General features: G+C 40.5%; 2 protein-coding genes and 1 non-coding gene across 5 annotated transcripts in view; 2 read left to right on the top strand and 1 right to left on the bottom strand.

The window, feature by feature from the left end:
* The window catches only part of Haus6 (family with sequence similarity 29, member A), a 38,978-nt gene extending 20,217 nt beyond the window's left edge, over positions 1 to 18,761 (top strand). The window contains exons 10-17 of one of the 3 annotated variants that reach the window (NM_001401872.1): positions 385 to 511; positions 1,582 to 1,684; positions 6,480 to 6,561; positions 11,242 to 11,308; positions 11,654 to 11,836; positions 12,172 to 12,307; positions 13,766 to 14,746; positions 15,543 to 18,761. In NM_001401872.1, coding sequence (NP_001388801.1) covers positions 385 to 511; positions 1,582 to 1,684; positions 6,480 to 6,561; positions 11,242 to 11,308; positions 11,654 to 11,836; positions 12,172 to 12,307; positions 13,766 to 14,746; positions 15,543 to 15,592 — 1,729 coding nt within the window. In that variant the 3' untranslated portion in view covers positions 15,593 to 18,761. The remainder of the gene's footprint in view (positions 1 to 384; positions 512 to 1,581; positions 1,685 to 6,479; positions 6,562 to 11,241; positions 11,309 to 11,653; positions 11,837 to 12,171; positions 12,308 to 13,765; positions 14,747 to 15,542) is intronic. The other 2 variants (XM_056985532.2, XM_056985531.2) reach the window with 2 other exon arrangements.
* Positions 11,038 to 11,168, top strand: Scarna8 (small Cajal body-specific RNA 8). Its single transcript, XR_005505346.1, has one exon. It is a non-coding gene; the product is annotated as a small Cajal body-specific RNA 8 (non-coding RNA).
* A 1,595-nt stretch (positions 18,762 to 20,356) lies between the features above and the next one.
* Rraga (Ras-related GTP binding A) lies at positions 20,357 to 21,952 on the bottom strand. The gene has a single exon (NM_053973.3). The coding sequence runs from the start codon at positions 21,722 to 21,724 to the stop codon at positions 20,783 to 20,785; it is 942 nt and encodes a 313-aa protein (NP_446425.1). The 5' UTR covers positions 21,725 to 21,952; the 3' UTR covers positions 20,357 to 20,782.
* Positions 21,953 to 23,528: the final 1,576 nt, after the last annotated feature.

Genomic DNA, 23,528 nt, shown 5'->3' with positions numbered 1-23,528 from the left:
GTGGTTTTCTTAGCAGAAGTTGTGTATAATTCTTCAGCTTTGGTGGATAAGTTAAGGTATACTGGAACTTAAGTGGAGTAGCAGGCATATGATTGCCTTTTTGTTTTAAAAGGAGAAAAAGTATATTTTAAGTTCTGAAGAGTCACTTGTTAAATTTGTATGGTGTTTAATGTTAATCTTTGTGTTATATCTTTCTCTGCCCTAGTACTGTTGTCTTAAATCGTGCTATTTTTTTTTTCTTTTGGTTCTTTTTTTTCGGAGCTGGGGACCGAACCCAGGGCCTTGCGCTTCCTAGGCAAGCGCTCTACCACTGAGCTAAATCCCCAACCCCTCGTGCTATATTTTTATTTATTCTTCAACAAAGTATTTTTTATGATATCATAGGCATAAAATAAAAGAGAACGTCACTGCAATAAGACATTCTACTGTTGAAAAGGAAGAAAAATGGCATACGAAGTGGAAAGGGTTTCTTGGTGTGTCTCCTTTCAGTCTAATTAAAGGCGGGCCTTCAGTAAGTAATAAAGACTTGTGTTTTGGAGAAGAGTTAAATTTTCGGCAATTCTGTTTTTAAGTTTTAACAATCTTTTAATTTGTAATACTACAGTAACTTAGAAATGTGAGTGTATTCACACACACACACACACACACACACGCACACACACCATTGTTTGTATTTATTGTGTGTGTGATGGGGTGGGGCAGCACACATGTGTCATGGTGCAGATGAGAAGGGCACAGGATGATTTTTACAAAGTCTATTCCTTCCATCCAACCTGTCCTTGGACTCGAACTCAAGCCCTTAGGCTTGCCAGGCAAGAGTTATTACCTGCTGAGCCAGCTTATCGCCCCAGTTATTTTTTTGTTTTGAGAGTTTCTTGTCTCCCAGATTGGCCTTAAACATGATGTGTAGCAGCTGATGATGAGTATAAACTGCGGATTTGTGGCTTCTCCTGCATCTGCTCCCACACATTAGGATTGTAACCCTCTGCCACCGTATTTGGCCCTGTGGCTTTCTAGAGACAGGTACCTGTTGTGTAGATACGTATGTATGCTACGCTGATCTGGAATGTATTTAGCTGGAGCACTAGGATTATAGGTGTGTTGCTGTGCAGTTGAGATGTTTAAAAATGTAATAATTTCATAGTTTTTCATCAAACTACTGTTATGTATAGTTACTCATTTTAAATTCAGAGGCTAAAAAATACTATTAAGTAAAATTCAAAACATACAAATGTTATATTCTTTTATTTAAAATAATGTTTGTAGGGGCTGAAGAGATGGTTTCTCAGGTAAGCCCACTGGCTGCTCTTCCAAGAAGACGGGTGCCACGTGGTGGCTTATAACCAGCTAAACGTCAGTCCTAGGGTATCTGATGCCATCTTCTGGCTTCGGTGGGCACCAGGCACACATACATGTAGTGCACAGACACATATGCATGCAAAACATACATATGAATAGTCCCAGGATAGATGTTTGATAATTTATCGTTAGGGAAAAACTTCACTTGGAGATAAACTTAACTTTGTCATTATGGTTGTTTGTGAGTGTGTTTACTTAATATTGTGAATTCTGTGTTTTAAGGCTGTGGATCTTTTGCCTCCCATGTCTCCCCTTTCGTTTGATCCTGTGTCAGAGGAAGTATATGCAAAGAGTGTACTTTTTAAGTATCCTGCGTCACTTCCAGGTTGGTAAGCTCCCCCCACTTCCTTTTAAAGACTGTGTCTCATTGTGAAATATTGGAATTTACTGTGCCGACCAGGCTGGCCTGGAACTGCACACTGTTCTCCTGCCTCTGCCTCCTGAGTGCTGGGTGTATAGGCCTGCACTACTGCTCATGGCTTATTTCTCATTGTTTAAAAGTTATTTATATTTTTTCAATTATTTTTTATATTTATGTATATGCAAATTTATGTGTATATGCATGTACACACTACAGTACATGTGTGGAGGTCACAGGACAACCTGGTTCTCTCCTTTTACCAAGTGGTACCCTAGGTTCAAACTCAGATAATCAGGCATTGTGGCAAGTGCTTTTTACCTGCATTCCAGTTATTTTTATTATGAAATATATATCATAAAATTTGTTTTGGTTACAAAATGTTATGAAAAAAGAAATCTATCACTTGAAAAAATGAATGCTTCAGCCTATCTGAAACACACAAAACATATACATAGGAATAGTCACAGGATAAATGTTTGGTAATTTATTGTTAGGGAGAGACTTCACTTGGAGATGAACTTAGTTTGTCATTATAGGATTAGCGATGTGAGCTGCAAACCTGGCATTTACTTAGTTTTGAACAGTAGTTGCCTGGATTTAGAACCCTAGGTCGACAAATCTTAAGACTTTGATGGTTAAGTCTGGGTTCCTGCCTTTTATTATCACGGACACATTAACTATCTATCTCATTGTCATTCATTTGTACATAATTAGGTTATATAACTTATGGTTGCTTATAAGATTTCTTTTTTATATTATACAGGTTTATTGGGGCACTCCTAAGTGTAGATTTGTTTTTAACTATTTGGGTTTATGTGTGTGTGTGTGTGTGTGTGTGTGTGTGTGTGTGTGTGTGTGTGTAATCTAGAAGCTCATTTTCAAAGTTCAAGATTTTGTTTTTCTGTATCCTTTAATATTGCCTGTCTTTAATTTTTAAAAAGATTTTACACACACACACACACGAACTTGTGTGGATGAGGATGTCCATGGAGGACTGTAGAGGTGTCGAATACTCCAGAACTAGAGTTATGACATTTGTGAGCTCCCCAATGTAGGTGCCGGGAGCCAATCTCCTGTAAGAGCCATAAGTACTTCTAACAACTGAGCCATCTCCAGTTTCATCTTTCATTTTAATCCTTTCCTTCCGAATCTTCTATTAGGATTCTGTTTTGTGATTGTTACACATTTATTTTAGGTGTTGTCTAACTTATACCCCAGACCAGCCTCAAACTTGAGATTCTCTTGCCTTAGACTTAGAAGTGCTGGGATTACAGTTGTGGGCCACTATGAATGCCTAGAATTTCTAGTTCTGTCTTTCACCTCTGTTAAGTTCTCATTTGTGTATACAGATTCTTATATTTTTGGGCTTTGTTAATTGTAGTTGGACCAATTTAAACTAATCTCCATCTAGCTTACAAACGAGTGAGACTCAGACTGGTTATTTTATTTAGCTTTGACAGTTATGGGGGGTGATCCCTAATCTACTTTCCTAACTGCTGGACTGACTACTGTACGAGCAGTGAACCCCAAATACTTGCTGTTTCTCCCAGCCATGTTCTCATGGTTCATCTGCTCTCATGGTGGCTTCCTCTCCTGTGCTCTTCTCCCCTCTCTACTTGTAACCCCACAACCAGGTAACTGAAGACCTGCCTACCTCTAATCCCTCTAGAAACTGGCTGTAGCCATTTTTATTCAACCAATAGTCTTAAATTAAGGGGCAAAGTTTGCACTTGGGATACAGAATTTAGCATTACATAGTCACAGACCAAACCTCAACAGTTGATGGCTTTTCTCCTTAGATCTCTTTCTACTTTAGTTAGTTTAATCTGTCTTTTTAACCTACTTTTAACACTTAGTATTTCATATTGTTTACTTTGAGAAGCCTAATTTGTTGTCCTTTTCTACCTTTCTTTTTCTTACTTCTGATTAATTTAGTATGTATGTTGCATGTGCACATTCATGCACACTACAGTTCATTTACAGAGGAGAGCTTACAGGTTCTATCCTAGCAAGTATGGCCTGGAATTGGACATGAAACTTAGGTGCTTAATCAGCAAATACACTTCCTGCTGAGCTGTCTTGTTAGCCTGGTCTTTCCATACTGGCTGAGGTAACCTTGAACTTCTGATCTTCCTGCTTCCGTCTCCTAGTGATTAGATTACAGGCATGGGTATGTATGTAGTAGGCAGTCATTATCAACTGAGTTATGTCCCCAAACTGAGAAGTCCTACTTACCTCTTTTTCAAAACTGCTTTTTTAATAGTCTAATCTTGTATTTTGGTTTCTTTTTTCTTGCTCATACCTTTTAATTATACCTTTTTCATTTTCTTGCCTTTTATATTTTTGTATCTTAGGTATTTTTACTCCTATGTGTTCTTGCTGATTCTCATGGTTGTTTGCTTCTTACTGAAATTCTTGGTTTAGTTTCATCTTTAGTGAGTCCACATGGAGGAGCCCATGCTGGCCTGGTATTCATTATATAGCATAAGCTAATCTTGAACTCAGCTTCCTCCCCTCCCCTCCCCTCCCCTCCCCTCCCCTCCCCTCCCCTCCCCTCCCCTCCCCTCCCCTCCCCTCCCCTCCCCTCCCTTTCTTTTTGAAGCAGGTGGTTTTCTGTGAGGTCAAAGCCAGCCTGGTGTATATAGTGAGTTCCAGGACAGCCAGAGCTACATGATAGATAGACCATGTCTCAGAAAGATGAGGCATAAAAGGTATAAAGTAGTAAAATTGACATAATACCAAAAAGGGAAGGAGAAGCTTTTCTTTAAAACCTGGGGAGGAACTTCATTAAGAAATAAGCTTATCTAGTGACATACCTCCTCCTGCCCCCTTTAAGACATGATTCTCTCTGTATAGCCCTGGTTGTTCTGGAATTCACTCTGAGGACCAGGGTGGCCTGGAACTCACAGAGATCTGCCTGCCTCTGTTTCCCAAGTGCAGGGATTAAATAAATGATTTATTTTTACTTTATGAGCATTGGTATTTATGCCTGTATGAGAGTGTTGGATCTCCTGGTACCAAAGTTACAGTTAGGAGCTGCCATGTGAGTATTGGGAATTGAACCTCTCAGAACAGCCAATGGTCTTGATCACTGAGCCATCTCTCTAGCCTCAGAACTTGCCTTTTCTAAGTGCTAGCAGGGTACAAGCTACCCAGTCCTGCTTATTAACTTTCTTTTTATATGCAAGACAGACACGTTTCAGCTTCTGTCTACCAACAACAGGTGATACTTGTTTTTATGGTGTCCTACGAGTTTTGTGATGTCTGTTCTCATTTGGGGAATGTTCTGTGATTCTGTAGTACAGAGGGTTTTGAAAAGGTTCAGTTGACATTCTGCTTAGACCACTGTAATGGACGAGTAACTTTACATAGCATTTGCATTGGCGTTTTATGCAGTGACACCTTAGCTAAATGTTCAAGTATGGGAAGTCTCTTGAGTATTAACATGTTGAAAAAGGGGCACTCATCTGTAATGTAGCCATGGCTTCATTTACCAGTCTTTACCTTTCTTACCATGTTTTGGTGGTATTTATCTTCTACTCAATACCATAAGCCATGGCCTCTATGCTCTGGTGAATGAAATCTGTACCTAATGTCTTGATACCTTTATTTTTTCATTCCCTCACTGGGACTGATGTATATCTTCTGCCTCCTTGCATACTTTCAGCATGCTGCTGTAGCAGAACAGAGCACTTCAGTCACCACTATTTTAGACTGCTTGGTGTCAAGGTCTCTATCTTTTATATCTTTGCTGTGTTAGGATGGTAGTAACATATAGCTGTTGAAAGGTTGGTGTAAAAAATGTGCAAGCTGATTGATGGCATGAATGTATTGAAGCATGCTATTGAAGCTGTTCGCATGCCTTTATTGTTAGACCATGGTTCATTTACTTAAAAATGTAACATGGTTATATAACACTGCATTTGGTGCTGATGACCAAACTCAGGTCCGTGCACATACCCCATCTCTCCCCCCCAAGCCCCCATCTTTTGTTTGTTGGTTTGTTTCGAGATAGTTTTTGTAGTACAAGCTGTCTCAAACTCTGTATAACGAAGCTGGCCTTGAATTCCTGCCTTTACCTTCCAAGCTTCATGGTCCAGCACCATGAATGGCTACATCTGTCTTCTTATAAAAGCCTGCTACCACATAATCTGTTTTTTCTTTCTTCTTTATCTTTGGTTGTTATTTTCCCCCAAATACTGTTTTATGTATGCATGCTCACTATGAAGTGCATGTGGGAATTAGTGTTCTCTCCATGTGGGTTTAGGGAGCTAATTCAGGCTGTCAGGATTGATGGCATGCACCCTTACCTGCTCAATTTTTAAAAATTGTTTTCCTGTGTGGTGGCTATGGGTGTGTGGGTGTTAGGCAGGTCTGTTCTGTTGTGTTTTTGCAAGTTTGCAAGGCCAGTTGGCCTGCAGTCCTCCAGTTTCTTTTTCTCTGCCTCCCGTTTCTTGTAGGTGTTCTGGGATTGTGGCCTCAGGGAGTGACCTCACGTCGTCAGGTGTGCATGGCGAGTTGTTTTTATGCACTGAGCCATCCCCTTGTCTGCTTACTCACGCTTATGTTTTTCTGGTTTCTATGTAGAACCTATTCTAAACAGTTGGGCGTGAGCTCAGTGTAGAGCACTTGTTTAAGGCTAGCAAAGGTTTAGACTTTGGTTTCAGGAGGAGAAGAATATGTCTTTAATGTTTCTAGAGGCCTTTGAATATTAGAATACACAAACCTAATTAAAGGAATAATTTTTGAACTTCCTTAGATTTACATAAAGAAGTTAAACAAGAAGATGGTGGCAGAAGAGAAGTGGATACTCCAGGAAATGTGTGTGATGGCGCTGACAGGTAAAACGTTTGACTCATATAGAACTTTCTGTGTGGTGGAATAGTGCATGATTTCTTCCTCTCACCCAGACAGTGTTTTTCTACTGTAGATCCGCATTTGCAGGTGTTCAATACTTACTATGCCTGGGTATTTTTTCTTCTATATTTCTGAATATTGGGTTTTATGGGAATTATCTGAGTTTTGAAGAAGGTACAGATTTGGAAATTACATAAGGTAAGTTTGGGAATTTATGCCCCTTTCTATGTGTGTGAACTATCTTAAAATCACTATTGAGTGAGTAAGATTTGGGAACATTTGAGGTCATATGGTTTGGTGGGAACTTTCAGACTCGTGCTTTCTATTGCTGTGGCTGAGTCCAGCTTAGCTTTTAGTTGGTCCACGTATTTCCTGTTTTAGCCTGCATAGCTTGCTGTTTGCATCTATATTACAGATTTTTTAAAAAAAAGAACTGTTTATTTTAAATGTATGAGTGCTTTGCTTGCGTGTATGTAAATGCAGTGCCTGGTGTCTTTGGAGGCCAGGAGAGGATGCTAAGTCCTGTGGAATTGGAGTTAGAGTTACAGTTCCATCGTAGGTAGTAGTCACTAAACCCTGATGCTCTGCAGGAATAGAAAGTGCTCGTAGTGGGTGAGCCCGTCTTTTCTCCCCCTGGCCAATATATTGATGGTGGTGGTTGTTATTTTTGAGGTAGGGTCTCATTGCATAGCTTTGGTTGTCTTGGAACTCAAACTGGCCTTGAACTCACAGAGATCTGTCTGCTCCTGTGTCCTGAGTGCTGAGATTCCAGGTGTGCGCACTATACTCAGTTTATAATGAAGTTTTTGATATTTATAACAGTTACATTCTTTACAAAAAAATACTAGAAGATATTTGATTTACTCTAATGCCAAATTTAGCAGGAAAAGCTATTTTGTTACCATTTCTTTCAGGAATTCTATTTTCTTTATTGCCTGCTTTCTATTATCCTGTTATCCTGATCTGTTAGCTCTTATGATGAATGCCTGATATAAAGTAAAAAACTGAGGACCAGTGAGATAGCTTAGTGGGTAATGGTGTTTGCTCCCAAGCCTGAGGACCTGAGTTCAGTTCAGATCTTTTAGACCCACATAGTGGAGAGAAAACCTTCTCCCCATGTTGTCTCCACATATGTCCTATGCCTCCTCCCCACCGATGAATAAAAATGTCAAAACCTCTGAAGTAAATGTACATAGTACACTTGGGTAATTTTTATTGGAAGTAGGAATTCTTATGTAACAATGAAACAGGTAACTGAACAGATGATTGGTCTTATGAACATACACGTGGCATATGCTTGTGTATGCATGTATGTGCTGTGTATGTATCAGACCCTCCCGCTTAGGCTTATGTAGGAAGCACATTACACTGAGTCATCTTCCCAGCCTTTCTATTGTTTTTTCATTTGTTTCTATTTCTCTGTTGTTGCATGAGTGTGGGGTCAGAGCGACAGCTTGTGCAAATTGGTTCATTACTTCCTCTACAGTGTGTGTTCCAGGGCTGAAACTCAGGTTGCCAGGCTTGGCTGAGATTTGTTTCTGGTATCTTTAATTATATGTGTGTCTGGGTGTGGGTATGTGTACGTGAGTGCTGGTGCCTGTGGAGTTCAGAAGAGGGTGTGGAACTCCTGCAGTCGGAGGGTCAGGTGTTTGGGGACTGACCAGTGTATGCCAGGACCTGAGCTTGGTCCCCTGTAAGAATAGTGCCTACTCTTAAGCTTGGGGCTGTTGCTCTAATGCCACCATGTATTATCATTTGGTTGATGTTTGCCTTTTGTATATTTCGTGCAGTACAACTTCCCCAAGGAGAAGAGGGACAGATATGAAAATAGATCACCTATGAAAATTGTGAAGGAAAGATTACTTGGGAGAAGTCTGTGGATTGAATATTATACTTGAAAACCATTGAAAGAGTACATTTTTAAGCTGGGTAGTGGTGGTACATGCCTTTAATCCCAGCACTCGGGAGGCAGAGGCAGAGAGAGAGGCAGGGTCTCTGCGTTGGATCAGTCTGGTGTCAGAGTGAGTTCTGGGATGACCAGGGCTTCACAGAGAAATCTAAACACTCCTAAGTCTCATTGATTAGGGTAAGCTGGTAGAGGTAGCATTGTACTTGAGCCAATATTCAGCAGTGCTCATGCCTTTCCTGTTCTGTGAGCACTCTCTTCAGAGCAGGTTCTGCACAATTCCCCAGTGTATAGTGGCGATGCTGTTTTCTCAGTTTATTTATTTACTTTTTGACATTTTTACTTTTTGAATTGCTGGCCTACAATTCACCATGTAGACCAAATTGACCTTGAATTTACAGAACTCTACCTCCTTTCTGTGTGCTGGGAAAAAGGCATGTGCTACACACCCAGTGTTTCCCCACAACTTCTTTTTTCTTTACTTATTTTTACTTTCCTCCTAGACTTCGGTAAAAAACAAAATTCCAGTCTGGAATATTTTAAATTAGAATATATATGTGTGTGTATATATACACACATAGGCTTCGCCTCTCTAGTTGCTACGGATGTTGCACCTCTTACTAATTAATTAGTTTTAAATTTTGTGTATGTATGTATGTATGTATGTATGTATGCATGTATGTGTGTGTGAGAGAGATTTGGGGGTGCTGGTGTGTACATGCCATTTTGTACAAGTGAAGGTCAGAATTTTTTTTAAAAGATTTATTTATTTAATGTATATGAGCATCCTGTCACTGAGCAAACACCAGAAGAGGGCATCAGATCCCATTACAGATGGTTGTGAGCCACCATGTGGTTGCTGGGAATTGAACTCAGACCTCCAGTCTTTTACCTAATGAGCTATCATCTTCCATCTGCTTAAAAGATTTATGGTATTTACTTGTGGGACTCCGGAGAGAGCGTTGGATACCCTGGAGCTGCAGTGACAGGTGGTTGTGGGCTGCTTTTATGTACATGTTGGAACTGAACTTCGGTCCTCTACAAGAGAAGCAAGTGCTTTCAACCATGTGCTGTCTCCACAAAACCCAGAGGAAAAACCACTAGATTAATTAGCACAGCTGTTTACTTTATACTCTGTATCTGAAGAGTAAGCCAAGTGCTCTTGGCAGGGGCCTCTGGTTTGGTTTGGTCTTGTTAAAAAAAAAAAAAAACAACAAAAAACAAAAAACTAGCCTTAGAATTTAAAAGATCTTTTGAAATTAAGTTGAGAGTTAATTTTTGTTTTGTTTTCTACAGGGTCTCTGAGTCAGACTGGATGATCTAGGCTTACCTTGAACTACTTTTTTGTTTGTTTTTAAAGAAAATTTATTTGCTCTTTATTTATGTGTATACTCTGTTTGTATGTGTGTGTGTGTGTGTGTGTGTGTGTATACATGGGCCATGGCACACATGTGAAGGTCAGCCACAGTGGTTTGGCTGACTGGTTCTGTCCTACCTTTATTGTGGTTCTCAGGTCATAGCTTATGGGGCTCTGAGCAGAATGGTGTTTATATGTTATTATACGTAACGTAGTGTTATTATATACGTAACATAGTGTTATTATATACTTAACGTAGCTGCTGTAGAGCAAGGTTCATAGGAGAAACCGAGTTTGGAGATGGAATGCTAAATTTTTCTGTTACTTAAAAAGAACTTGATCTACAAAATTAAAGTTTTTGATAATGAAAAAGAATATCTGTACATGAGAAATGTAAGAAGCCCCTCTTGCATCTGAATCTCTGAAGTAGGTTAAAATTTTATAAATTACTATTTATAAATTGTACTATATGAACATACATATTTTCATTACTATAGTGTGTTCTTTTCATGGCCTAGAAAGGGAGCAATAAGAAAAGTACTTAATACAGCCATACTAGCTTTGGAGTTTAAGGTGTGTGGAATACTATTTGCTTTTTTCATATTTAAAAATAATTTATATTATTTTTTAATTTATATTATTCTTAATTTTTAAAATCATTTCTTTATGCTGAGTCTGAGGATTTCATGTAGGACAGCCTGCGTACTTGTATTTTATCCTTGCTATGGGATTTTAGCTTCAAGTGCTATTAAAAATAAATCTTCCACCTCAGCCACCCCCCAGATATAATCTTCTATGTGTGTGGGAGAGCACAAGATTGTCTGTGTGTGTATACAGGTTCAGAGGACAATTGGGTTCATTTTCTGTCTTGGGTCTGGGAGTCCAGCTCAGGTTCTGAGGCTACATGGTGAATACTTGGCAAAAGCTGCTTGTTTTGTGGCAGCCTTGCTTGGTAGCCCAGTCTGGTTGGAACTTGATCTTGCCTTAACTTCTGAAGTGCTGAAATTACAGGTGTGTGCTACCATGCTTGGCTGAAAGAATATTAAAGTCTCTGCCACTGTGAAATTGTATTATTAGCATGCTGAGGACATTGCGATAGTACACTTCTAGTCAGTTGAATTAATTTTTAGGTTGTATACATTTAAACTTATAAATGTTATAGGCATAAAAATATGTAGTAAGAAAGTTGGAGTTATTCGGGAGAGTGATACACAAGTTGGGCAGAAGTGCTGCTCCAATTGTCACTAGACCTCCCCAGAGTAAACTGCCTTTTGATGACCAGGGCGAATTGAGTGAAATCGTCATGGACAGATACGGGGCAGACAGTTTCTCACTGAGATACATCAAGTTAGTGAACGCCTCTCTACACATAACTTAGATTTGCCGTCTCTTTTCTTTCAGCCCTGTGCCTTTTCCCTTACAATGTGCTTCGTCCTCAGATACAAACAGTTTCACACTACTTGAGAAGGTATGGTCTAAAACCATTTTCATGATTGTGAGACATGGCCTTGCTAATTGGCTGTGTAGTTCAAGCCATTCTTGAACACATGGCAGTGCTCTTGCCTCAGCCTCCCAAGTGCTGGGATTATACAGGTGCTTAACGCTTGCCTTAGAAGACAGCTTCAGCTAATTGTGACTGCAGTGATTTATAAATTATTTTTGGTAACTTAATTACATTCAAGTTCTTTTCCTCCCATTCTTGTGCCATTTCTATTCTCTTGCTAAATGAAAATGTGCAATTATTTAGATCTGCCATTTAAAGAGCTTCAATACCAGCCATGATCATTACTTTATAATGTATGTCTTTTTTCAGGATCCAAATATGAGGACTCCCAAAGAGAAAAACGTGCCTTATAAGAAAATAGCAGGCTCTGAATTGGAAGACTCTCCTTTATCAGATACTGCAAAGAATGCACAGAGTAGTGTATCCGGAGGGTCTCTGCTGGAGAAAAAGAGTGATCCATTCCAGAGAGAGCAAGATCAGCTGGTGGACGAGGTTAGACAAGGACTATTAATAAATATGCTTACATAGTTGGAATATTTTTTCCTAAGTGCTGTTGGCATCAAAAATCGAGTAGAATTAATTGTTGAGAAATTTGGAGTAAAGGAGTCACAGGTGATAAAGATGAAGGCTAGGGGCTGGAGAGATTGTTCAGTGGTTAAGAGAGTGCGTGCTGCTCTTGCAGAGGACCTGGACCTGCAGCACGTCAGGGAGCGTCTGCCGCCATCTGCCGGTACTGGGCTGCTGACTGCTGTGCTCATGCTTCTTGCTGCACTCTGTCCTGTTTCTGTCAGGCCTGGGTCATTTTCCTTTTTTTCTTTCTCTTGTAGGTTGCCAGAGTAGTTCTGTCTGATTCACCACAGCTCTCTGAGGGAAAAGAAGTCAAATTGGAGGAGCTAATTGACACTTTAATTTCTAATCCCTTCTTAACCAGGAAACAAATTCCCCGGACTCCAGATAACTTGAGTAAGTTAATGCTTTCTGTTCCACTTTCCCTTTCTCATATTTTTGGTTGTGAGATTAGCCTTTAATGGCTGAGCCATTTCTCCAGCTTCACTTTCCCTTTTTAAGACATTTCTCACCATTAGACTCATGATCTTTGGAAACAATTTAAAACTGCACTTCTTGTTTAGCTGACGGTGGCTCTTTAGTCTGATACAATGGAATCTCGTTGACGTATTCAGCATGATCACTCACATTTTATTACTGTCTTTCATCAGTAATCTTTTGTGACTCTGAGTACCTCCACAAAAATATAATCAGTCCTGATGTTATAATCTTGTTTTAGTTGTTTTACTTGGCTATTTTTCTGCAAAGAATTTTATTTGGTCACTTAAAACTTCTGGGGCCAGTTGAGCCATCTTCCACATGGAAGAGAATGGCGTTGTCCTCTGTCCTCCATACATGCACCATAGCATGTGTGTAGTCATACACACATACACGTGTACAGGCATGCACTAAATAGACAAATGAATAAAATCAGTAAATATACTAAGAAAAATTTTCACCTTCAGATCATTCATCCATGTTTAGGGAATATGATGATTTTGCTTTCCAGTCAGCAGCCCATGGCAAAAATAGTCAGTGTCAAAAGCTTCCCTCTATTACCTGCGGTTGGTGTAGGTGAACCTGATGCTTCCATATTTAACCAATGCAGATCATTTGGGTTGAATGATTGAATACAGTTTCTTCTTTGCTTCTGATTCAGTTCATTGAGCTGAGACAGCATAGGCTACTGTTCTTCAAATGACAATAGGGTCCTGTAGTGTGTTTTTCTTTTTAAAAAATTATATTTAACACAACCTTGCGCATTTGTTAACACATTGCTTAAAGCCATTTCCATCCTACAATGGCAGATTTGAGGAGTTGTGGGAGATCAAATGATCGACAACCTAATATTAGTATCTAATTTTTTTTTTAAATCTTATTTATTTAACATGAGTACACTGTATCTGTGTTCAGATACCCCAGAAGAGGACATTAGATGGTTGTGACTATTATCTGGTTGCTGGGAGTTAAACTCAGGACCTCTTGAAGAACAGTCAGTGCTCTTAACCACTGAGCCATCTCTCCAGCCCTAGTATCTAATCTTTTAAAAACAACAAAAAACATTCTGCCCATTTCTGGTCTGGGTAGACAAGCAGATATGTCTTTGCTGTATGTAATCAAATTTATTGTGTGTAAGTCTATGTATGTTTCAGGAATAGCTGTTGCTATGGCCCTGACTTGAGTTTGGTTATTAGGAGATGAAGTTTTCTGATGCTCTGGTTTGTCATCCTGTTCGCATATATATGGACCTTGGGCTGCTACTAAGGCGGGAGCTTTGTTTTCAGCACTAGAGTAAGGTATATTAATCGCATGTCTATGTTTGGGCATATGTAAATGGTAAAATATTTTTTGTGTTTTTTCCTCCACCTTAATTAGTAGCTGATATTAGAAGCTCATGGAGAAAAGCTGTCGAAACTGAAGTTAACAGAAGTTCAGATGGGATTCTAGTGGATGCCAAAGCTGGAGACGTGTCGTCAGAGTCTTCATCTACACTGCATAATCAGAGGGAATTTAGCATGGCTATTTTTTCCCCAGATTTTGATGGGTCTTATTTGCCTGAAGAGAAAGCTGTTCCAGATCAGCTTACCAGTGTACCTCAGAAACATCTGGTAACGAGTCAGATCAGTGAACCCCCAACAGAAGATGAGTCAGACTTGATAAATAAGAAAATGATTTGTAAGCAAGATTTAGAATGTGCAGCCACCAGGCTTTCAGAAACTAGACAAATGGAGGCATTCTCCCCTGCTGTGGGCAGTGGAATAGATGTGATGGGTAGAAGTAAAGAGGACTGTGTTCGACTGTTGGACTACTCACAAGCTTCTTGCAGTGAACCTTCCACGCATAAGACTTTGCTATGGGATTCTTTCCAGAGGTTGAGTGGCATTGGCATATTACATGAGACTCTTCCAGAAGAAGTTGGTCACCTAAGTCTTAATAGTTCTACAAATTCAGAGACCACTTTTCACCTGGAACCAAAGTCTTATGTAGACAGTGATGCTTTTCCAGATGGTGTGGGGAAAAGACCAGCTATTCCAGAATTAGATTCCAATTTACAGTCTCTTCTCAGTAGTTATGAGGCTCTGAAGAAATCTCTTAACAAAATCAGGAAAGAATCTCGCCTGTCTAACCTTGAACAACACAAAATAGAATTGAGTCCTGTAGCCAAGCAAGTAGATGATACATGCACTGTTTTGGACACTCAAGATTTGTTTGTTGACTGCACAAAGCTGTCTTCCCACGTGTCCTTTGATGAAAGAACACAGACTGTATCACCTCTATCTAAAGCTTTTCTGGTGGAGCAAAAATTGAGGACCACATTACCATGTAGGCTTGGGGAATTTCTGCCTAATTTAAAAGGTAAGAGTTAACCAAACCTGTGCATGCATCCATTCTCTTAACTTTTTTAACCCTCCTAGGCTAGAGTAGCACTGGGCTACCTACCCCTAGCTAGCCACAAACTTACTATATGATTTGGGCTGGCTTCAAATTTACCATGTAGCCCAGGCTATTTCTAATCTTCTGTTCACTTAACTTTTCATAAATATAGAACAAAGTGAGTGTTGTGTGGTCATGGTGGCTGATGTGACAGACATAATCCTTGTACCTTCATCAAGGGTAAGAGGAGTATACCCTTACTTCATGGATACTTTCAGAGTCCTGACTGTATATCTACAATGAGAGAGACAGACAGCTTTTCCAAATAGAGTCATATTTTGAGACGCTGGTGTTAGAATTCCAGCAGAGTGTGTTGGTGGGCAATTCAACCTATAACAGTATTATTGATGCTAAGCATTCAGCACATGTTATGAATCATAATTCTCTTGTTTTTATGTTTGAAAATTATATAAGAAAAAGTTAAAATTATTCTTAGGCATTTAGGACTGATTTGGTCTTATTATATAGATTTCTTGCATATCACTTTGGTTTTTCCATGATATTTAAACACTTTTGAAAAGTATTCTAGAAGTACATTTATTTATTTATTATTTATTTATTGAAAAGACATTTGAGTAGAAATGATAATTTTATTCATTATTTATTAGTGAGTCTTGCACAGAGTAAGCCTTTGCTAAATCAAGAAATTTGCTACTTTTTGGAATTGTTCCTACTTTTCTGCGTAATAATTTTCCTCTTTTAAAAATCAATTTTTCAGAAGAAGAAATCTCAAGTAAGAGCCTTGAAGCAAGAGACTCTCTGATTTGACAAGATAAAGCATTTTCCAGTTGATTTAGCTGATGCACTTACTCTGAAGCCTTGTCACTTAACTGCAGCTGAGATCCACACATTGGAAGTGTAATTCTCTTTCTAGCATCAGAGAAGTTCTGAATGTACTTTGGCTTCTTATAATGTGTTTAGGTCTTTCTCTCTCTCTCTTTTTCTTGCTAAATATTATGAGTTTGAAATGTGAAGTATTTAAGAACAGCGAATGTCAAATTTTAGAAAACCATTTTGATTCCTAGAATAATCTTATAAGTAAATTACAAATATAGTTATGTTAAAAATATTAGTCATGGGGTTGGGGATTTAGCTCAGTGGTAGAGCGCTTGCCTAGCAAGCGCAAGGCCCTGGGTTCGGTCCCCAGCTCCGGAAAGAAAAAGAAAAAAGAAGAAAAAAAATATCAGTCATTAACATAAGGATGGGTGCATAATCTAATAGCCACTAAATAGCCATATCTCTCTCATTTTAGAGAAATAAACCATTTTACTGGATCTTGATGGATATTATGGTAATAACACAAAATGAATGAGGTGTAGTACCCTTGGATGTGTAATCAAAGCAACACACTGTAACGTTTGTAAAATTGTAAACAGACTTAATGAATTCTAAGTATATTGGTCCTGCAGAATGATGTTGATGGGATAAAATGCATGTATGTGATAGGTGAAGATGAAATGGAGTGAATTGAGGAGATGGGGAAAGGTAGAAGATGGCCAGATGTTTAAAGAACAGTCAGACTCTGTTTTGTGTATGTTAGACTGAGAATTTAATTCTATTTATATTTAACAAGAATATCAATGAGAAATTTGCAAATTTGTTTTACAGTTGTGGTCTGTGGGTGGTATGGTGGGTGTTGTTTGTGGAAAGCAACAAGGTTTTATTACTTACTGATTGAAAGCATTAAAGTTCCCTAGTGCCTACAGAATATTCCAAAATAGTTTTGAGAAAATCGAACATGGATTTAACATTTATACATTTTGCCTTATTGTCAGAGGTCTTGTTTGTGTCATCCAAGGAATAGATACATGTGCCTTAATAAGCCTGACTAGAAGAGGCTCTAAAAGGTTGGTTTATCTCCTTCTATTCTGTGCAGAGCCTCAGTTTGTAACTTTCAAAATCCTGTCCCCAAGTCTTAAGAAAAGGAAGAAGAGAAAGGTAGATGGGCTGAGTGTCAGAAGGATTGTATAAGAGCTGTTTACAGGGAGGGAAAGAGGACATGTTTCCGAGGGCTCTGGTTCCTTCACGAGTGCAGCAGAGCAGACTGTTCGGGTGTACTGGGAAATCACTTGTTGTTGACAAACAGCCTGGTATCTAGACTCGAAGCATGTTAGGGGAGAAGAAGGACTATCAGAGGAGCCTCTGTCATCCAGAGCCAATGCTAAGTGTTTAATACACATGGTTGCATTTAACCTTTGTAATTGAGATAGGAGGTATACCTCGCCTGCAGATTCTGAAGCGAGTGAGAGATTAAGTGGCTGGGGTGGGATGCCGGGGCCACCTGTATTAGGATCATCTGAGATGCCTGTTTAAAGATGCTTATTGAGAGAGGGTCTGGAAATCTCATTCAGATATGCATCCATGGCCACTCACAGGCTCAGCAGCTCGATGCAGAGACTGAGATGCACGGTTAGCCCGAGGTACCTTTAAGACGGGGCACACTGTCGTATGCATATTGCTCAGCCCTTCATTATGAGAGTTGAAAGGTCAAGTATCTGGATATCTTGGGTTTATAAGAGTCACTGAAATTTGCCTGTGGATGGCTGAACATTCCTGAACTCATTATTTCTTGTTTCAGCACCATGATCAAATCTCCAATCTGTCACTTCCAAAACTGATAGTAACTTAATGCTTTCAGTGCTTTCCCGCACAGCGTCTCCTGCAGCTCTGTGATGGGTAGCAGCTACTTGGATCTTGTCAGGTCCTTGCTTACAAGCCCATTGATGGTTCATTGCAATTACAGAACAGGGTTTGGTTTAAAGACAGCTCCCTTACTTAGACACCCCTCCCCCCAAACTTTTACAGTACTTACCTTGTCCTTCTAGCTCATCTCAGTTTTTTAATTTGACTTGAAGACTTTAAGAACCTTTCATTATAGCGGTTAGGATTTTTTAAATTTTTTATTTATTTTCACATGTGTGGATGTTTGCCTACATGTCTGTCTGTGTACCTTTTTGGTGCCTGGTGCTCCCTGAGGAGGGAGTCAGATCCTCTGGGACTGGAGTTGGCTAGTACTTGAACCTGGGTCACAGGATGAGCAGCCACTGAGGCATCTCTCCAGCCAGTTATAGTTCCTTTAGAACTCAGAACAACACCTTCGATCCCAGCACTTGGGAAGGCAGGCTGATCTGAGTCTAGTCTACAAAGTCAGTTCCAGGACAGCCGCCAGGGCTACAGAGTGAGACCCTATCTGTAAAACAAGAGCTGAAGGCTCAGACAAATCACGTGGTCTGCCTTGATGTCTTAATTTGCCCTCCTAGATCCATGGTCTGACATCCTTTTTGAAGTCTATTGTGTAACTCTTTTGTGTGGGAGGGTGGGGGGTGGGAGGTAGGGATCTTGCAGTTGTTCAGGTTAGCTTCAGCTCACAGCAGTCTTCCTGCCTCGGTCTCCCAAGTGCTGGAACTACAGATGTTTACTTAGTTTTTACTTAGTGTCTTTGTCCCCCACTGTACGTGATTTCTGATCACAGCTGTGCACACACCTTCTTACCTGTGTAGATGTCTGTAGGGTATGTATACTGCTGAGCATGGAAAATGCTGACAAGTAAGATAAGAGTACTTAAGGAGCATTTGGGGGACAGGGACCAAGCTCAACAAAATTCTAAACAGACATTTTGAAACCTTTACAGTAGTTTTCTTAGTTATAAGGTCTGATACCAATTTTACCTAAAGTGTAGATGGGAATTCTTGAGACCTGTATAAAAGCAAACTTTTTTTCCCTAGTGTACTAAAAAAATGTGTTTCAAAACATTTCATTTAATGTGTGAAGACATTATGAAGATCAGATGCCTGGTTGCTCTCAAGAGCACCCAACTCTTTATGCACGGAGAGCTGGCAAGTTCATGTTCTTAAGTGGGAAATGCCTATGTTCTAAGGACTGTTTGGAAGTGTGTTCTACAAACTGCTGTCTAGAATAAATACTCAGTGTTTCACCACTGTCTGGGATTCCCTGTATTTCAAAAAGAATTATGCCTCAAACACACCACTGAATTATTATGTACAAAAGTACAACTTGGTAAAATAATTTAAAAGGCTCAGTGGTTCAGGTAAGAGTACTTTGCTACTGGTGTTTTGTTTTAATCACTAGAATCTAGAATCTACTACAACAGCTGTTATTTTTATGTTCAAGGTAAGGTCTTGCTATGTAGCTCTGACTGGCCTAAACTCTGGTGTAGATCACACTGGCTTGAGTGAGTGACTGGTCTTTGTGGTCCTAGACAGAGAAGTCTTTGCTCTAACAGATGGCTTGACACTAGAACTGGAACGGAGCAGTTTATATCTATTCTGCTTTTACCATATGTGCCCAATGCAAACTAGGAACCTCAGAATCTTTTCCCACAAAGTAAGTAATAAACAATCTTGGTGTCATGGAATTTCCAGATAAGTACAAATGGTCAAACACCAATTTTGTGGCCTCTTTCTAAAGTTTGTAAATTTGGAATTACATGTGGGAATAATCTATACCTTAAATGGTAGTTTTTGAAGATCTTAGTATAGCCTAGGTTGTCCTTAAATTTATGGTAATCATCTTACATAGCCACCTGAATACTGGGATTATAGGGAATGAGCAGCTGCCTAGCAAAAGATAAGTATTTTTTTTTTTTCAAATAACTTTTCTGTCAATGGAGGTAGAGGGGTGTGATGGTTAGGAGGCATAAAGGATCTGGTCAGAATGCCCTAAAGTGTCTCACTTTAATAGTCATGCCAGTTTTCTCATGTATTGATAGAAGTCACCATCCATCAGGTTATGAGGATAAATTAGAATACATGCATGTCAAGCACTTAATACCTAGCATTTAACAGGCTCAAACTTTGCCAGATGTCACGTGCAGTATTTAGAGGAATGGCATAATCTGGATGCTTTCTGTGTTGACCATTTTGGAAATCTTATGTAGTCGTGCTCTTACTGTATCCACAAACAGGAGAGCAGGCATAGTGAAATCAACGTCTTGCTTCTTCAAAGTAAAAGATTAGAACTGGGATTTCATCCCAAGAAGTTCTAGGTTGGCATTCTACCACTGAGCTATGTCCCTAGCTTAAGAACTTCTTGGGGCTGGGGTCTCTGGCTGGTCTCAAACATTCCAACGAATACTCCTGCTTTCACCTGGGAACAGGCATGCAGCACTACCCCTAGGTTTTTATGTGCCTCTGGTGTTGGATCCCAGGGTCTTGTGCATTGCTAGGCAAGCCATATACCAGTTGAGCTACATTCTATAAATATCCAGTCCTTGTTTGTTTTAAGCTTTACATGTGTTGGAGTGTTCTGCTTGTACCAGCTATGAGCCTGGTGTGTGTAGAGGCCACAAAAGGGTGTTGGACTCCCTAGGACTGAAGTTACAGATAGTTGTGAACCCAGGTATTCTGGAAAAGCAGACAGTGCTCTTAAGCAGAGTCACTATTCCAGCCCCTTGAATCTTTACCACTGCTACGGATGCTACCAAACACTGCCAGTTTGCCAGCTAAACGACATTTGAGGATAAAAAAAACAGAATCTGTACTATTAAGTACCATCAAATTATTTCAAACAACATTTTAAATTGCTAATAATAAATGTTTATTCATGATTGAAACCAAGGAGGATTTAGAAATACATTTTAATATCTTGCTGATAAAATAGTAACATTCCACCTTTGTGATCTGATAATACAGAAGATAACTGCTTTAATACTCTATTATAACCAGGTAACCATAACACACCCACACACACACACACCCATACACACCACCTACTTTAGTGTTAACACCACACTAACTTTTCATAAAGGCCGTCTTGAGGATCTCTACTGGATAGCTGAGTAAATAGCGTCCAATACTAAGACTAGGGAAGAGATGAGATAGTAAGCACACGTTTCAAAGCCCACTTTTAAGCACATGACATTATGAATATTAAAAACAAATGATGCAAAAAAAAACCCCACCATAATTCAGCATTTACTAAAGAGCATTTGGCATTATGTCAGCGCATGAGGAGGCTGTGCTTGGGGCCATCTACTCTCTCTAGCTTCTCAAAGTGTTTCCTGGCATTACGAATGTTGATCAGAGTAGCTGCAGAAGGGATGGATGGATCTGACATGACCACCATCACATACGTGTTTGATGTAAAGATGTCGATGAAGGCAGCGAAGTTAGAATTCCTCACTTCCATGCTCTGGAAAGAAGCGGCCAATTTACTGCAGCTTAGCTTAAACTGCTTGATGATGTTGCTGATCTTCTCAAAGCGGTGTACATCTCGCTGCTCTTTGCACTGGTAGTGGGAAATCACCAAGAACGTAGCTCTCTCGAACAGCAGAACTTCATCAGCCTCAATAATCTGGGCAAAATTCCTTAGGTTCATCTCCAGCTGCTGAACGTTGGGGATCAGCTGATAGACGATGCTGGACCAGGCTTTGTAGAGCGTCTCATCCCAGATGGACGTTCGAAAACAAGCGCACTCCAGCGGGCGAGACAAACGCCTCAGGTCTTCTTCTCGCTCTTTAAAAATCAGGTCACGTTGATCTTCCTGAACCAGATCCATTTTGTGCACCAGGCAGAAGATTTTGGCATCAGGTGAATTCTGGAGGATGGCTTCCAGACACGACTGATAATAATGCATATCTTTTTCCAGTTCGCGGCTCTCTACGTCAAACACGTAGATCAGAACCTCCACATTACGGAAGATGTTGTCCCGCTGGCTGGTGAAGTAATTTTCCATAAAGGTGTCCTGGCCGCCACAGTCCCACAGGTTCAGCACCAGGTTCCCCAAGAATCGGACGTGGGAGTGCTCCACGTCGATGGTGGCACCCAGGCGCCTGGTGTCGCGCGCAATATAATTTGCAAAGATGATCGACCTCATGCTGGTCTTCCCCGACCCGCTCTTTCCCATCAACAGCACCTTTTTCTTCATGGCTGTATTTGGCATCACCTGCCGGCGTCGCCGCGGATTGGGCCTGAGGCACGGCCTAACGGCGGACCAACCGAGGATGGGAACGGCGGGACACCAGGCACCGTCTGGCAGCGGAGGCCTTGCACCGGAGCTCGGGCAGGAAAGACGGCGGAGGCGAGGCCTCAGAAAACAGCGCTGGAGGCAATGGCCACAGCAGCTCGGAGCTAGGGAGACCAAACTAGTGATGCGATCAGCTCCAGCCTAGCCACCACCCACTTCCGCCGGTATCTCGCGAGAACTCCGAGTTCCTGCCACCACCCACTTCCGGTGGTGACATCGCGAGAATGTCGGCAGCTCGTTTTCGGCCTGTAGAATTTTGAGAAACTGCTTCTTAAGTTGCAATCTAGTATTCGCATACAGCGAGATAAAACGAAAGGGGAAGCCCATACTGGTTTTTGGTTCTGCTTGGGTTGCGCTGGGGGTTTGCAGGAGAGGTCGAGTGAGCCTGGGAGGGAGAATGCTGCCCTCGCGTGGCCAAACGACCTCACACGCCCACTGCCATTATCACCTTAGAGAGACGTGCTGTTGGCTTGAGAATCGGGCGGGCAGAGGCAAGTCTTTGTTTGTCAGGGATGACAAATGAAAACCAGCTTAGATTTCGAGAAGATAATTGCCAAGAGCTAGACAGTACCTTACCAGGAGATATCCTGACTCCTGGTTCTTTTTCTACTTCCAGACAAGTTCCCTTTTCATGTCCTCTTTTCCTATAACCTCAACTTGGGAATTTGTGATTAGAATCCAAAACCCCAGGAGAGGGTACTGTGGAACACCATGCATTAGCTTCGTCCTCACAGTAACCGTGTGAACACTATTTTCAAACCTTAGGAGGCTAAAGAGTCTGAATGACTTAGGTTTGCTCGCTTAGCCATAGGTCACATTGCCTCAAGTAAAGGGCCCTCAAGGAGAGAAAGTCTGTGGTCCAATACATTCAGGATGAATCAGTAGAATTGCCAGGGCACTTCAGATTCCTAAATTAGGACACCACATCCTTACTGTAAAGCCTTTTCCAAGTTGTATACTATTACTGTACCAATGAAGACATTTCTTTATTCATTCAAAAATTGAATGTTGGGGCTAGAGACATGGCTTATCATTTAAGTGTACTCGATGCTTTTGTATAGGATCAAGGGTCAGGTATGATACCCTCCTTTGGCCTCTGTGGTCTCCTGCACAGATATGGTGCACTCGCAGACACACACACACACACACACACACACACACACACACACACACACACACACCCCTCTTCCAGAGGACCTGGGTTTGATTCCCAGCTCCACCATGGCTCCTTGAAATTGTAACTCCAGTCCCAGGGCATCTGATGCCCTTTTTTAACCTCTGTGGGCACTGCATGCATGTGATGCACAGCCATATATGCAAGCAAAATATGCATTTACATAAACAGTATTTTCATATGCAAGTAACCGTTGTTGCGGGCTATTTGATCACACTGTGAACCCTGAGATTATATTGTTAAAAAAAACAAACTATTTCTAGTTGTGGTGGGGCTCAGTCTTAGCCCACACCTTTAATTCCTCTGGCTGGAATACAGACACGCCCTTAGAACACACTTTTAATCCCAAACAATGAAGGAAAAGTTAGTTTGTAGAAGAAAATACCATGTTTGAAACGGAGGTCTAATTGAGAGGCAGACAAAAGTAATGAGTCAGAGAAAGATTTGACAGAACAGCTATGCCCAGCTCTCATGAGTAGAGGGAAAGAGGCTACGTAAGCGAGAGCATCACAGAGAAAGTAGGAGGCAGTTTTACCAGGACAGTTA

The sequence above is a fragment of the Rattus norvegicus genome, chromosome 5 (assembly GCF_036323735.1).
Source record: "Rattus norvegicus strain BN/NHsdMcwi chromosome 5, GRCr8, whole genome shotgun sequence".
NCBI lineage: Eukaryota > Metazoa > Chordata > Mammalia > Rodentia > Muridae > Rattus > Rattus norvegicus.
Note: the sequence above shows the minus strand (reverse complement) of the source record. Positions and strands in the feature narration are given on the sequence as shown.